Below are 16,489 nucleotides of genomic sequence, written 5' to 3'. Positions count from 1 at the left end.
GCCCCTTCAGTAATACAGTCTGTGACAGTGGGGCTAGGCCCCTACATAATACAGTCTGTGACAGTGGAGCCAGGCCCCTTCAGTTATATACAGTCTGTGACAGTGGGGCCAGGCCCCTTCAGTAATACAGTCTGTGACAGACAGTGGGGCCAGGCCCCTTCAGTAATACAGTCTGTGACAGACAGTGGGGCCAGGCCCCTTCAGTAATACAGTCTGTGACAGACAGTGGGTCCAGGCCCCTACAGTAATACAGTCTGTGACAGTGGGGCCAGGCCCCTTCAGTAATACAGTCTGTGACAGACAGTGGGGCCAGGCCCCTTCAGTGATACAGTCTGTGACAGTGGGGCCAAGCCCCTTCAGTAATACAGTCTGTGACAGACAGTGGGGCCAGGCCCCTTCATTGATACAGTCTGTGACAGTGGGGCCAGGCCCCTTCAGTGATACAGTCTGTGACAGACAGTGGGGCCAGGCCCCTTCAGTGAATACAGTCTGTGACAGACAGTGGAGCCAGGCCCCTTCGGTGAATACAGTCTGTGACAAACAGTTGGCGAGATCTTTGACAGATATTGGGGCTTGGAACCTTAAGTAACATGGCTGTGAGGAACAGCGGGGCTAGGAACCTTAAGTGATGAACAGTAGGGGTAATCACTGTTTAAACACAGACTGTGATACAGGTAGATATAAGGAAGACAAGCTGATAACGAGCCTCCTAATGATACCTATTATCTACCCAAGTGGTGATGGATCTGAACACCCCTGACCCAAACATAGAAAATGATCTGATAACAGTTCCGTTATTGCTGATAACAGAACCTTTTCTGTGTATTTCGATGCTGATCAGCTTCAGAAACAAGTGGGTTACGGCACCAAATCCCGGTAGTTCTGGTGGCTTTAACTACATCTTATAATCCTATAGTCTGCAGAAAAAATGTAATTCTTACATTTTATGACTTTGCGGTCATATCTTCAAAAAACATCTACTTTGGCTGTAATTCACAGTTTACAGTGAACTTTGATCCACCATAACAATGTCAAATACATTTCAGTTATAGAGGATACCTTCTCTTCTAGTTTAGGTGGGCGATGTAAAGCAAAACTGATATCATGTTTATTAGCCTCATGACCTTCTGTAAATGTCAGAATGACCTAAATTCTGTTGCGTAATTCTTTGAATCATATTTTTATTCTATTCATTTTTGTGGTAGAGTGGAGAGGAAACCATATACAGACTAACATTTGATGGGTTTGTGGTGGGATGGGAGGAACATTCCATAGGTATCAGTTGGAGTCTATTTGACAAGGGATGGTGGCCCTTAATCCCTTAAACAGAGATTCTGGGGAACATTCCCCATCTACACAGGACCTAGACTGCATGCAGGGTATCTGTACTGGCCAGGTGTTACCTGGTATCTTAGGCATCATACCTATCCCATCTCGGTCAGTACCTGTCTATCCTACATAAATAGTGCACTACACGGAACTTTTAGTACTGCACACATAAAGTATTATGTCACATATAGACTGCAGGCCCACCAGTCCTAAGTTTTCGTGAAGAATAGCCCAGCTGAATTCTTAATACTAGATTACCTCCCCTAGTTTAAAACTTCTAGTATCAGACATACCAATAAAGTACTATGTGAAATAGACTGGCCATTAGCCCTAAGTTTTCGTGAAGAATAGCCCAGCTGAATTCTTAATACTAGATTACCTCGAGAACCTCTAATATTCTAGAGACTGGGGCCAGTCTATAATTTTTAATGTGATATATATAACAGTTGCTATACCCTATATCTACCCATACAATAGTTGCCAATTTGTAATATAAACATCTGTATCCATACATATGGTTCATACAGACTTTGATTCATCAAATTTTAAGACTTTTCCAGGCAAATGCTGAAATTCAAGGACTTTTTATATTTGTGGAAGCCAAGTGTATATATATATATCACACCTTTGGGATTAAAACAATGTCAGCAGAGCAAAGATATCAAACTCTATTATTTAAAGTAACATACATGAAATTGTACAAGATGGTGATGGTGAAGAACATTTACAAAATTTCATAACAATTGGATGAAATCACAGTTTATCTCGTAGGGCCAGCATGATCAGATAGCTAGTTTTGGAGCTTCAGAAGGGGTTGGTAAAGGACATCTATCTTACATGTACATTTGACTGTGGAATTAATACATAATAAATTTATGGCTACAATTATTTTATGATTCTTGGATTAAGCAAAATGAGGATTTTGTTCCGTTAATACATACTAACAACTATATACACCGTTATAAAGCCAGATCCCTAGGTCCCCTAGAGGACTTGATAATGATGTTAGTGTATGTGTCCTAAACTTTATATATATGGATTCAGTAATGAAATTTCATTTATCAATAAAATAATGTACATCAATATACCCAGACACAGATCAGACTTTATAAAGTTTACACCTATCATACGATGACAATGATCAGTACTTACTCTATGTAGTAGATTCTGCCGTGGTCAACAGTCAGCTTTGCCTCCCAACCTTCCGGCAAACTGTTGTTAATGCGACTGAGTAGGTTGCTGTTGGCCATTGCAGCCTCTGTGGCAGCACCACACCTGACTCAGTAATACACAACAACACAGAAAATTCCACCATCAGCTCATTATGTTTCATTAATTTCCATAAATCTCCAATTAATATTCCTCAATCAACTAGAACACACCACACAAAATGAACATGTTGGTGCTGAGAGTCCTACATCAGTTGAGTTGACTTGTCCACTTCTGGAAAAATAAGTAAACATTTTTAGAAAGATAATATTCCAATTATTCTTGATAGGTATTTACAGAGAGTAAACAAAATATAATCCTGCTCACAACAGGACACTTCAAGATCTTAACAAAATATACTTACACACAAGTACACAGCATTAACACACATACTACAAGGCTTGACGTTTATAGGTTTTGTGGGGAGTTTGTAGGACTAATATTATCAAGAGTTTCATGTTTTATATAAAATGTCTGTCTGATTCAACACACATTTTTCAGATTTCTGAGTTTTATACAACAAACATGGCTTAAACAACATAACAGAAATTCTTTTGATTCTTCCTGAACATCTCTGGAGTTATTTCAGTAAACAATTACTTGTATCTTCTCACAATGTAACATAGACATTCAATGTAACATAGACATTCTCCCGAGTTTTAGCTGCAGAACTACATTGATTTTCTTCTGTAATTAGTTAGATTGGTGATTTTACACATATTAAACAGTGTTTCTATTGAAATGTTACATTTTCCTTCAAGGTGACCCAAGTATAAAGGTTGTATGGTATGAGAAATGTTTATAGCGAAGGTATTTGTGAGGTCTCGACCTTCAAATAATATTCAGTAGTACTTTATAACTTATATTTCAGGGCCCAGTTGTTCAAAGGGTAATTATCTTAATCACTTAGTTAGGGAAAATCTCATTTCTTCAAAACTTCTGTGCATATTTTCCTTGAAATAGGCAGGTAGGAAGACACTGAAGCAATCTAAAAAGTTTTGTAAAATATTTTAAAGCTAGACTGTTAAGCCTATAATCACTCTTTGAACTGAGCCTAGATGATTAGCAGACCTGTGTTTGATATAGGCATGCTTTTCTGTCATAGTTCATCTCTGGACACAAGTTATGCAGGGAATCGACTATTGCCCTCTTGCTATGACCTTGACCTTAGAGAATACACAGTACCTGCGTATCAATGTATATATGATCACAAATCATGTTTAATACAGAAAACTTAAGTGTTGATGTTTTATCCTTTTAGAAATTAATCTATTGACCAGATCTAAAATGACTGCATGGTCTCATTAATTCACATGTACATTACTCAGTCAAACATAACATTCTAAATGTTATGATCTTGCAGAGTTTGATTACTTAAATTTAAGATTGCCAAAATATTTTCAGAAATTTTCAATTGAAACATAAATGAAATAGAATGTCATACAATTAATAAACAAAATATGTGTATTTCTTTATAAATTTCATTACGAATATCATCCAAATTGAGATTTTTCTAATTCTGTTTGGAGTGGAAATTCTATAGACAAGGTGTACATGACATTTGATTATTATGATGAGAAGGCTATAAATCAGACCGATACTTCAGTATTAATGAGCCAAGAAGTGGATGTTGACACTAATGTCACAGTGATTTTACCCTTTGTAAGTGATGCATTCAATCGGCTGTAAGAAGATAGGTCAGGGGGGGACAACTGACCTTAATTTGCCCTTCACTTAATTACTGAGTATTTTAGACTGGAGGGGATACTACTACAGACATGGTTCATTACAAGTATTATAGAGTATTTACTTCTTCATTAGCTCCTAGCACGTCCATGACGGACAGTATGCCCACAGCTACAGATCTTCACTGATCCACACTACAATGTACACAGGTAATTGGACACTCCACAACTTTCCTTCTCATCAGAGTAGGACAACATAACAAAAATCAAATATCACCTGGGGCTGTGAGGTACACATGGGACAAATCAATAATTTACAGTAGCATAATAATAGCCACCCAGTGAAACAGTTTCTTCATAAGACATTAAATTGATTTTCAAGTGTCAATTCAGTTGAAAAATTTACCTAAAAATTATTTAAACTTTATTTAAAGTGTTACAATGAAAATTCTTATGTTTTAGGGTCATGCAGTAAAACCTCATTTATCTTAGTTTTCATAAAAAAATCAATACATTCTATAAAACATATTGTGATGTTTAATATCAAACAGAATCCCTATTTATCTTATTAAACATTGACAAAGCGTCAATGCTATTCTCCCTAACATATTCTTGGTAGAATGTTTTATGACAGCTGTTTGTAATCCACAACATCACACAGCTATTATTCCCCTTTTGTTGCCTCTTTCACAATTTCATTTAACAGAGATTTATTATTATGCCATGATAAATAATAGCAAAACAAATACATTGCAAAGTTGTGACAAAACAAATTCGCTATATTTTCCAGGAAACTGAGATCACGGACTGATGAGTGAATGCAGTATCCTTGTTGTGCCATCAATCATAAATGTTACGGAGGCGAACGTTTTCATTAACAACATAAACTAGTTTTTAGGACCAACTTCAACATCATACTCTGAGTATATAGTATGTGTTTTAAAACTTTCAAAGTGTATATACAATTTTATGATACTAAAGTATGTGTGCAACTGGAAGGAAGTTGCAAAAGATAAATTTCAGTTATGGGACATCACAGAAGTCACACAAGACTTATATTGATGTCATTTAGTGATTCAGTGATTTGATGCCATATATATTGTTTTGACTAGAAACAGGGTGTGGCTATAAACACGACTGATCATGGTTATATCGCAGATTAGAACATGGTCCGTAATCAATCAAAACATGCATTGCAAACGAATCGTGTTGGGAAAGAAGCTTTATACTAATTACTGGATACTGGATGGTATATGTGACAAACCTCTTATACAGTTTATACAGTGATGGAACCGGCTTTAAAGACTTCTAACCCTTATATATTGTAACAGTTATGATTGTGTTTATAGTTTTATGTGATCTCCAAATCTGAACTCAGGAAACTAGAGAAACAGATTGAAGTAAACTTAAATACTAAAGACTAAAGAGTGACCTTAGAACTCTGAATATAATGATATCGACCTTGACCTTTGAACTTTACCATAGAACAAGTGGGACATCTCAGAATGACATTGACCTCTGGATTCTAAAAGACGTCTATATATATGTATGTAATCCATTTGATATCCATGTCATACAATCAACTGGAGGTCAACTGTGACCTCTTAGCTCTATTAAATCCTGATAACATTAATTTCAATAGATTAATTGTTTCATTAACAACCACTGTATATCTGAATTCTCCGATTTCCTTTTATCCTTTAAGCCAGCTCCACTCTTCTTCACCAAAACCTTAGTACTACTGCAATTAAGTTACAAATCTTACCAGCTAGCAGTGTTGAGTGTCACAGTAAGAAAATACTGGTGAGGCAAAGAACAAGTTCACACAAAAATTTAAACCAACAATAATATTACCATACCTATTTTTACAGTATATGTACCGACAATGCAGATTTGGAACAGAAGATGAGAACTGATTCATGTTTTGCATACAATAATAGTCTGAAAGATCATCTGTCAATCCCTCATGCATATTTGATGATTTTATGGCTTATTTAATTTCTCTTCCTAAATTAAAATAAATTGAAATAGAAGCTGAATATTAGATTGTAAAATGAATATAAAAATCAATGAAATAAATTCAATTTACAAAATAATGATTTACATCTAGGTAGATGTATACATGCACTTTTTTCTAAACTAAGGCCAGTTTAACAATTCAAATGACCATCAGACTGTTTATTTCAGTATGGTTAAAGCAGAAAGGATGTTGTTATTGGTTGACCAGGAAATCAGGTAAATTAATGAATAAAGAACATGAAATAAGACAGACTACATGGAACATATGATAGAGTATTCATATAGATGTAATTAAAAAAAATGTGAAAGGGAAGTAATCGTTTAAAGATTTTTTTCATGCAAGTACATGGCCAGCACACCATTTCCAATTTTATATGAGTCCCAATACTAAGAGAGATATTCCAGTATATAAATTTATATAGAAGGTCCCACAGGAAAATCAGGAGTCGTGGACTAATGCAAATATCCAAAAATCCCTGAAGGAAATAAAAGTTTCTCTCTTCTTTCATTTTTAAAGTAATAGTATATCCTTTGATTTATAGTCTGGGAGCATACAAATGTTTTCCTAGAAATCTGATCATTAAACAAAACAGGACATGTACAAATAACATCCCATAACATGAAATGGATTAGTTTTCCAGGACTGAAAAGCTATTATGAAGTTTAACTTGTTTGTCTAACCTATACTAAAATTGTTAGGACTTTTTAATGGACTGAATCAGATTTTATCATACAAGTCCTTAGGTCAAGCAGGTTTCATGGAGACTGTGATAAGTCTAAATATACCACAATCACCTAAAACTGATTTACATATTGGGGTCCAATATGTTTCTACTACAATGCCATTGCACGCCATGATTTATAAATCAGTATTTCCTGCTCCTAGTAATATAATTAGTCTTGAGAAGAAAAATTTGATTCTAAACTAAGATTTATGATTAATATATGATTTTTATAATTTTCTTATCACAAAGGTGAAAAAATCTAAGGGATTGATTTTGGTTGACTGCTTTGTGATATTGATGTTCATCAATTTAAAATATGCCGTAACCATACAATATAGGAATCTGTGGTCATGTGAAATTCTGTCAAGTGTACATGTAGTGGCATGAAATTATGATGTTTGACGCATGTTATATTGCAAAACTTGCAGTAAAAATGATAATTATTCATTTTACAACAATTGTGAAAAAAAAGTTATATTAACTTATACTAATCAATCTTGTTGGTCCAGATAGACGCGTGCTATGGATACATTACTTTGGCAGGAAATTGGGGTACCTGGATAAAACCCATGTGGTTGCATGGGCAGGTGATCCCTACACCTTTTCGTGTCTGATTGAGGAATCAATCTGCACAGGTGAGAGATGAGTGTGTTCTCAGCCAGGTTACCTGTGCCACCTGACCACCCTGGCTAATTGTAGGTAGATAGGACACCATATCAATTGTTATATAACAATAAACATTGAAAGGCTCAGTATGCTACACCTGTACACAACCTACCAACAATCTGGTAAAGATCTGACAGGTCTATTTTGATTACTTCAGTCATGACAGCAATAAAATTAAATCATTAGGATTACAGATTAAGACTTCATTTCGATAATGACGATTTAGATTTTAATTTCTACCATAAATTATTCTGTTAAAGAAAATATTCTGAGAATCTATATTCAAGAATATTTAATGATTACAAACTCAAGTGAGTACTCTACACACAGAGGGTGCCAATATTTCACATGTACATATGTGCTAATTCTGCCTAATGCGTACATGTATTAGCTGCATGAGAAGTACTGTGTGACTGTATACACCATACATAAATTGATTACTGTATACATGTAAACATTCTGTAAGTTTGATTCTACTTCTTTAGTAGAAATATAATTCTACTTACATCGTGATCAATTAGCTCTGATGTACTTTTTTATTTAAATAATATGATATCTTCTTTTTAATTTAATTTGTACATTTCAGTTCGTATCAGTTTTTTGAAAAGCTATTATAAATTTGGGTGTAATATGTATACACACATAGGTATTTCAGGGTTTTGTATAAATAATACACACATGTAACAGTTGTATACACCTCTGTTCGGCCTGTATTAATCCCTTGGTTAGTTGTAGACCACTCTGCTAGTGTGATATATTGTTACAACACTTGATAATCTTGCCTATCCTATAGGACGTATATTCGAGTTCACTTACTCATTACCTAGCGTGAACATGCATCAGAATCGTTGTAACTGTTGTAAAAATTTGAACTGAAATAGTTTAAATAATTTTACCATTGTTAAAAAAAACACAAGTGTTTATATATCTTGTAGCTTATCTGGGTCATCCTTAAACAATACCTTAGTGTCGTGTTTTGACACGCGTTGTATATCTCAGAAATATTTATTTAACAACAAACTTACAGAGCAGGCTTTCAAATTCATTACAAAAACACTGTTTTTAAAAATCTGGCAGATACATGGAGAAAACTTCTGTTGTATACACTGTGTATTTGCCAACGGGCACTTCCCTTATCAGATTGAGATATAGGACAGTTTATACCTGTACGTCTCTTACTTGGATCTTTAACACCGGCTTATTATTTTCCCACAAACAAATCTACCTATCATCGCAAAATTAAATCACGGCACACCTGAATGGATCAAACTAACAATAAAAACAACCCTGTAATACTCAACATCAAAATAAAGAAAATAGATGCTCACAAGACTAGATAAAAGTCTCAAATTAAAAAAAAAAGATTAACAAGAGGTATAAGTATATATTTGGAAAGTTAAAGTTTTATAAATAGATTTCAATTGAAAATTTACTATTATCCCCTGTGGTCAATACAGAGCAAGTAGGACTGTTTCTGTGATAGAATATAGCATGTTTATGTGATGACCGTGATGTCGGTACAAAGAGAAGGGGTGTAGGTGTTCCAGTGATTTATAACAAAAGCAAAAGCACACAGGTGTGACAAGTGGGCCACTGGCAATCAGGGCGAACAAAATCTACTTACAAATATTTCAAAGGATAACATTTTTTCTCACTTTTAAGCTTGAACTTCAGTAGCTAAATTGACTCTAAACTATACATCATTTATTTACATTGGTGTTAAACTGGTCTACTTACAAGTGAGAGGCATGACTTAGTCCGGTCGTTATGGAGTCCGTGAGACAGACGAGCAAGCGTCCGACATTTTCGGCCTGTCACTCTCAGTCGACATTCCTCGTGGTTTGTTGACAGCTTGAATGAACTCGTGTGTGAACGAGCACCTTACCGTGACGTCACAGTCATGTGACTCGAATGAAATCCAACATGGCGACCGGTGATAGATGCAATGTTAGTTGTAAATATTATTGAATTATTGTCGATGTTTACTTCGTATTTATATGAATGCCTATGATTATATTTTGTCAATAGTATGGCGTATTTATTATTTAAATGTAAGAGATGGTATTTTTTTTTCTTTCATCTGAAGACTGCCTGTTGAGTCATAGGCCGAAATCGTGAGGTTTGCCTGAGGACTTGTCCAGCATCTGAAGTCGCCGGTATTTACGACGTCCAAGCCTGGTCCAATCTTATACATACGGACATCTACTCTATCACGATGTCGACCGGAACCAATAAAGATGACCTCTTCAATGTTCCTCTCTCGAGCGACAGTGATACAGGTTTGACTCATAAAAGATCCCCTCCCGATAAAAGGAAAATTATCCATTTGATATGGGCATGACATGTACATCAGTCTATCCACACTGCACAGGATCACGACACTTTTTGTTAAATAATACAGGCGTTTACACAAATATTCTCCAAGAACAATTATCTTTAGCTATGTACAAGTGATTGTAAATTTATAATAGCTATTTATTAACACAATCATTTTCAGAACACAGCCTAAAATATCCAAATTTAGACAATTTAGTTTAAGCAGAGACCTATATAGGTCTCTGGTTTAAGGTTATAATATTTTTTTTAAATAGATTTTCATGACAAAAGATAATAAGAATGGATGTACTTTTCATTTCACGATGTCTTCAGTAAATAATCCAAAATCTATACCACCATAAGGTCCTTTTGACACCATAGGAGGTAAATGCACAAAATAATACATACCTTCAGGGACAGATAATTATATGTCCCTGGTACCTTGGTTGGTGATGGCTTCAATTCAGTTTTGCAAATTTATAGCAGCCTATGAAATAGTTTTAAATTATTGTTTGAAAGTTGTTACATACCATTACCATGACAATTGAAATCTTAGTTTCCTTATGAAAAAAAAGAAAGGTATATTCACCTGCTTTGTTTCAGGAGATGTAAAAGCATTTATCAACCCTGGAGAAGTGAGGACTGACACTTATAGCAGTAAGTCAAGTCTACAACTTCCTAAACACTACCCTACATATAATGTCATCAAACAACTAATGGAAATCATGACATATATAACAATTTTACCCTACATAATGGAGAAAAATATGCCTTCAATACGATAAATTCATCAGGAAAAATAATTTTTCTTTACTTGTAAATTTATATTATTGCTAAATTCTGGCTTTAAACCTTCTTCAAAGTATCTTGATTTATACCAATTTTAAAAATTCTGCGACTTTTCTCAAAAAATTTACTTTAGTGAATACGGTATGAAAAAAAGTATAGTATTTTGATAACAATGTTTCATCATTTCTGGAAAGAGAATGCCATATGGCTATAATAAGATGTTTTGTATTTTAGATAAAAATGTGTGAAAACTTGAAAATACCATTATTAACTGGGTAAACATTTTACACAGGTCTTGACCCAGATGTGAACCCAGACGAGGAGGAGGAGAAGCAGCGCCTCATTGCTCAGGTGATGGAGCTACAGAATACACTCGATGGTCAGTTGCTGTTATACTATTATATTGTTGATGCCGTCATGGTGCCACCTTGTTTAGCAGGAAGACTCCTGATACTTGCCATCATCCAAATTTAGACGAGAATTCCTGATTTTTGACCCAAACTTTAGACATAAATGATCTGAATAACTTATTGTTCAATTATCCCATCAGAAAGAACAGTCTCAGATATGTATCTCTTACTTATTAGTTTGTCTAAAGGTGTATAAAATTGTACTTTTTGAAGATTTGAAAACTTATCATGAATAATCATCCCTATGGAAAAAAAAGTTAGTAATTAAGGTTATATGATGACAGTCAGCTGAAACAGTAGACGTGGGTATCTAGCTTTGTCCCAGTGGTTAAGTTATAAAGCTGATTACATATACAATGTCTATTAGTGGAAAGCAACATGGAATTAGTTTCACTTACCACATACTGTTAAATTGATATAATTTTATTTAATTGTACATCTTCATTCCAACATCAGCATGTCTACATATTAAGCACATTCTTCCCCAAAATAAAGGATACAATTCATGTAGTGCCTTGGGTGATGACGTGAAGTATGAAAACTATCTTTCAATCCAGATTTATTGATCTAGTTGTGGATCCTCTGAGGCATCTTCAGTATTCCAGGGATTACAATCGCATAAACATCGGAGAGGGTATGTGATTGTAACTCCTGGAGTATCAAGGATGTGGTTGAAACAGCAGTTGCTCTATTGACAAGGGAGATAACTCGGTCTACAAAGCTCCTTGTAGTGTAGAGGTGAATAGATTGGTCATCTATATAATAATTCGATCTATATGTCATGGGTAGGTAGGTAGGTAGCACAGTAGTAACACACCTAGCTTTCACCTAGGCGGCAGGGGTTCAATTCTCTGATCGGATGTGAAAAGGTAGGTTTTCCCTGGATACTCCGATTTCCTCCCACACTAAGATCCTTTGAGTGCTTCCATCTGGGCCAAGAAAAGTTATTACTATAGAAGTATCACAACTGTGGTAAAAAAAAAGTTTATATTTATGTCATCAATTGCTGGTAGTTCCAGTATGTTTTATGACTTAATGACTTATATTCAAACTAAAAGGTAACCAAAACCCTGTGATGGCGTCATATCCTGTTCTGTTGCCTTGGTTTTAAACAATACTCATTGCTTTGTTGTCTTGGTTACAGATCTGTCGTCACGAGTGGACACAGTAAAGGAGGAGAATCTGAAGCTGAAGTCGGAGAACCAGGTACTGGGCCAGTACATAGAAAACCTCATGGCTGCAAGTAGTGTGTTCCAGTCCACTTCTCCAAAGAGCAAGAAAAAGTAAGAGTCATAGACGTATTCTTTACATTTGTTCTGTCATTCGTATAAGACCATGAGGTGTATTTAAAGCAATATCAAAACAGGGATCTTATTTGTTATTTTTCTGCCATGATTATTGCGATCTAGAAAACAACAAAAATTGTCTTGTAGTCCTAAATGATTAAATGATTTACCTCCATTTGTAGATCCTCAAAGAAAAAGTTTGAACAGTGAGAGGTGCCATCAGTGGAAACTCTGTGGGGAAGTGCAATGATGGGGATTCAATGTTGTACCAAAGTGAAGATTTTAGTTCCGAGAGGCCAGTTAGTTATGCTGTTCAAATGTATCTCACAAGCTACGAGCTGTCACTGCTACACGTGGATGACCTGCATTACTGCTAGTTTTATGTTACACGCCTATGTTGGTGACTGCCACATTCATCAGTGTAGATTTACAAGAGTTATTTACTTCATAAATACTGCATTCAGCATGGAACTTTGCATTAGATCTGTAATCCCATAAAGGAGTCCAATTTTCTACATTCTATTTATATTTGGTAAATTAGAATGATTTACTAAATTAGATATGTATGGGTTATTGACATGATATTTCAAATTAACCATCAAAGAGCAACATTCCTGTCTCTCAATATTTAGACTTCATGATCAGGTGCATTGAGCAAAATCAAACCCAAGGTGTAGCCAAGTTATGAAGTTTTTTGTGTAAAAATTTGTACATTTCAATAATTTTTTTTGTTTTGTTTGTCATGTTAATACAACGTACCAGGGTATAACCTTTTCTCATGTAAACTAGCACGTCAACCATCATACAGCATAGCTATTTCTTCAGTGTTTTGCACAACATTTATGTTGATTGTACCAAGCATTTGTGTTAATTTTCAACATTTCTGTAAAATTCTCCCGAACTTGTGGCAAATGTGATCTCCAAAATGACACTTCTTGGACAGAGGGAAAAACTTATCTCCAAAAAATTGACTTCTTTGACTTTGAGGGGAAAGTAATCTCTGAAAATAATGACTTAAAATTTGAGGAGAAAAAAAGAGCAACTTGGATTTTGAAGGGAAATAATCTCCAAAAGAGAGACTTTTTGGACATGTATGGAAAAGTGATCTCAAAAAAGATTTCTAGTTTGTATATTAGATAATTATTACACCAGGAATAGACAAGGAAGGAATGAAATTGTAAGGGCTTTACCAGTAAAACATCTACCCCATCCCAGGACTCCAGGTTTGATATAGAATTTATTTTATAAATTATATAGAATAGGAAAGAATTTCAACCGTGGATAGAAGTGATTCATTGTGGGTTCCTCGAGTCAGGTAGATATTTTAATGGATTAGCCCTAAACACTTTTGTATAAGAAATCCATTTTCAGACTAGGTTAGTCCTTGTTGAAAATTCTGCCCATTACCTTAAGAGAGCTAATAAAACTTGTGATTAATATCTACATGTCCCATAATAATAAGCAAAACATATTTGTCCATCAAAGATGATACTGTGTCACTATTATTTACAGTTTGCTTCAAGTGTGTTGAATAATGATCTGAAGCATCATGTTTGTCTTGTTCCTTATTAAATGTTCCAAATAAGCTTTGTGTTTGTTTTGTGTTCTTGGTTTATTTGTGACAACACTGGTCAAATTTCACGACCCTAAGCCTTCTAGAAATGAGAAGTGTTGGATTTTTAGGTCACCTGAAACAAAGTCTCAAGTGACTTATTCTAATCGCCTTTTGTCCGGCGTCGTGCGTCTGTAAACAATTTACATTTTTGACTTCTTCTCCAAAACCCCTAATTCAAATTCAAGGAAATTTGGCAGGAAGCTTCTATGGCTAAATGTCAACCAAAATTGTGAATTATATGGTCCCCTACCCCCAGGGGCCTGAGGGGTGGGGCTAAAAAGGGTCAAATTAACCGAAATTTCAAATCTTTTTCTCAATACCCAAATAATTTAGAATCAAATACTCTTCGTAGATGGAAAGGTCTTATGGTGCTTTACTAAAACTATGAATTTCATGACCCTGGGGTCACAAGTTTGCCCCTGGGGAGGGGGTAAATTTTACTATAGTTTATATAGGGAAATCACATTTTTGACTATAATTTGTTTGATTTCTATTGGAAGTCATTCTAACTTTGTTAACATAATCAACATGGGATGACAGCTTAATGGTATGCACATGTTGGTCCTGACTGACCCCTAGGGGCTGATGGGTTGGGCCAAAAAAAAATGGTCATTTAAATTAACTGAAATATTTCTAATCTCGGGTGACTGTTAAGGCCCATTGGGCCTCTTGTTTTTGCTTCAATATGTCTGAACAATTTTCAGATTTCTTGAAAGTACAGGACTTCTTGGGGCCTAGTTTTGCAACATCACCCACAGATACCATTGTGAAGAGCAAAAAATTCATTTCAGATTTTTCAGTTACAGTTTATTTTTATTTCATTAAAAGTACATACTATAGAGTTTAATGTAGATTCATCTCCAGTATTGTGCACATTCCCTCTTGGACTCTTCATGTGCAATACATGTATACCAAACTTTTATTTGGACACATGGAGGACACTATACAAACTAGATAACCATCTATGATTTTAGTATCAAGGTTTAAATCTTCCATAATCAGTTTGTATTTTGGCATAAAGAAACAAAAGTTGATTGAAATCACAGGTGAAGTTTGTCTGAGCTAAGGTCCAGTCCTTTTACTTGTAAATATTATGAATGACTGGTCTCTGGTCGAGGTCACAGGATAAAAAGTTCAGCTCAATATTTTATCTCTCTTATCTAATATAATGTTATCTTATGATAATGAAACAAGGTTGATTGAAATCAGGTGAAGTTTCAACAATAGTCAAGTCCTTTTACTGGTAAATATTATCAATGACTGGTTCTGGTCAAAGTTACAGGATAAAAAGTTCAGCTCAATATTTTATTTCTCTTAACCGATGTTATCTAATGATAATGTGTAGAAAACTGCTGTATGAAGTAAAGTCACCAGGTCAAAAGTAAACGATTTTCTTGATTGGTAAATTTTGTTTTTGCAAATAGTTATCAAATGTTGAGTTGTGTGAACAAAGGTCAAGGTTCAATTTATTCATACAACTAAAATGTACACCAAAGTCTCTTTTAAATACATATTTGATCCTAATTGACATTGGAGGTCATTAGCTCACCTGCTTATGCCATGGCGTGTCATCCTTTCGGCATAAACTTTATTTTTTTTACAACTTCTCAATAGCCAAGAGACCTAATTTTAGGCCTGTAGCATGCTGGTATGAAGTGTTACTAAGTTTGTTTAAATGAATGATGTTGACCTAAATTCAAGGTTAGAGGAGTCAAATAAATAGGCTTAAAGATTTCAATGGCTTCTCAATAACCAAGATGCCCAGGATCTTGGTATGCTGAGGTAAAAGGTTACCTAGTTTGTTCAAATATGTCCTTGACCTTCATTCAAGGTCATATGGGTCAAATAGACTAAAATGATTCCATGACTTTTCAACAACCAACAGCTCCAGAGACCTGATATTTGGACTAGCATGGTTGGGCGAAAGCCTCCAAAGTTTAAATGAATGACCAAAGAGGTCAAGTTGACTAAATATATCCATGACTTCTTTTCAGTAACCAAAATGTCCAGAGACCTGATATTTGGCTTGTAAAATGCTTGGGTGAAAGCTAGGTTTGTTCAAATGAATGATCTTGACCAGGATTTAAGTTAGAAAGAGTCGAATTGGCCGGAATATTTAAAAGAAAGCTTTTCAAATAACTTTGAGCCCCCAAGATCTTATATCTGGTCTCTGATACACTTGTTCTTAATCATGTTGAAGTATAGAAAGGATCACTAGATAGCAGGCGAGTGATTCTGGCCCATTTGCAGGGCTTTTTCTGAGAGCTTTTTGGGGCCGTTAATTGGCCCCATTCCCAATTGAAATTATTTCATTTTAAAGCCAAATTCCCAAAATTTGCAGTTAGCTCCTGAAAAAATCTTTCCCAATTCACCAATTTTCTTCCCAAAATGAGACAAAAAAGGTCCCTTCCCAAACCAGTGAGAAAAAGCCCTGATTTGG

General features: G+C 35.1%; 2 protein-coding genes across 3 annotated transcripts in view; one reads left to right on the top strand and one right to left on the bottom strand.

The window, feature by feature from the left end:
• The window catches only part of LOC117329473, a 102,979-nt gene extending 93,496 nt beyond the window's left edge, over window positions 1-9,483 (bottom strand). The window contains 2 exon segments of the mRNA XM_033887428.1: window positions 2,482-2,772; window positions 9,371-9,483. Coding sequence (XP_033743319.1) covers window positions 2,482-2,579 — 98 coding nt within the window. The 5' untranslated portion in view covers window positions 2,580-2,772; window positions 9,371-9,483.
• The window catches only part of LOC117329475 (short coiled-coil protein B-like), a 30,519-nt gene extending 16,499 nt beyond the window's left edge, over window positions 1-14,020 (top strand). The window contains exons 1-6 of one of the 2 annotated variants that reach the window (XM_033887429.1): window positions 9,467-9,580; window positions 9,720-9,912; window positions 10,553-10,606; window positions 11,031-11,117; window positions 12,293-12,431; window positions 12,617-14,020. In XM_033887429.1, the coding sequence (XP_033743320.1) occupies window positions 9,849-9,912; window positions 10,553-10,606; window positions 11,031-11,117; window positions 12,293-12,431; window positions 12,617-12,644 (372 nt within the window). In that variant the 5' untranslated portion in view covers window positions 9,467-9,580; window positions 9,720-9,848 and the 3' untranslated portion in view covers window positions 12,645-14,020. Of the gene's footprint in view, window positions 1-9,466; window positions 9,581-9,719; window positions 9,913-10,552; window positions 10,607-11,030; window positions 11,118-12,292; window positions 12,432-12,616 lie in introns of those variants that run through there. The other variant, XM_033887430.1, reaches the window with a different exon arrangement.
• The last annotated feature ends 2,469 nt before the right edge of the window (window positions 14,021-16,489 follow it).

Source organism: Pecten maximus, chromosome 6 (assembly GCF_902652985.1).
Source record: "Pecten maximus chromosome 6, xPecMax1.1, whole genome shotgun sequence".
NCBI classification, from domain to species: domain Eukaryota; kingdom Metazoa; phylum Mollusca; class Bivalvia; order Pectinida; family Pectinidae; genus Pecten; species Pecten maximus.
Note: the sequence above shows the minus strand (reverse complement) of the source record. Positions and strands in the feature narration are given on the sequence as shown.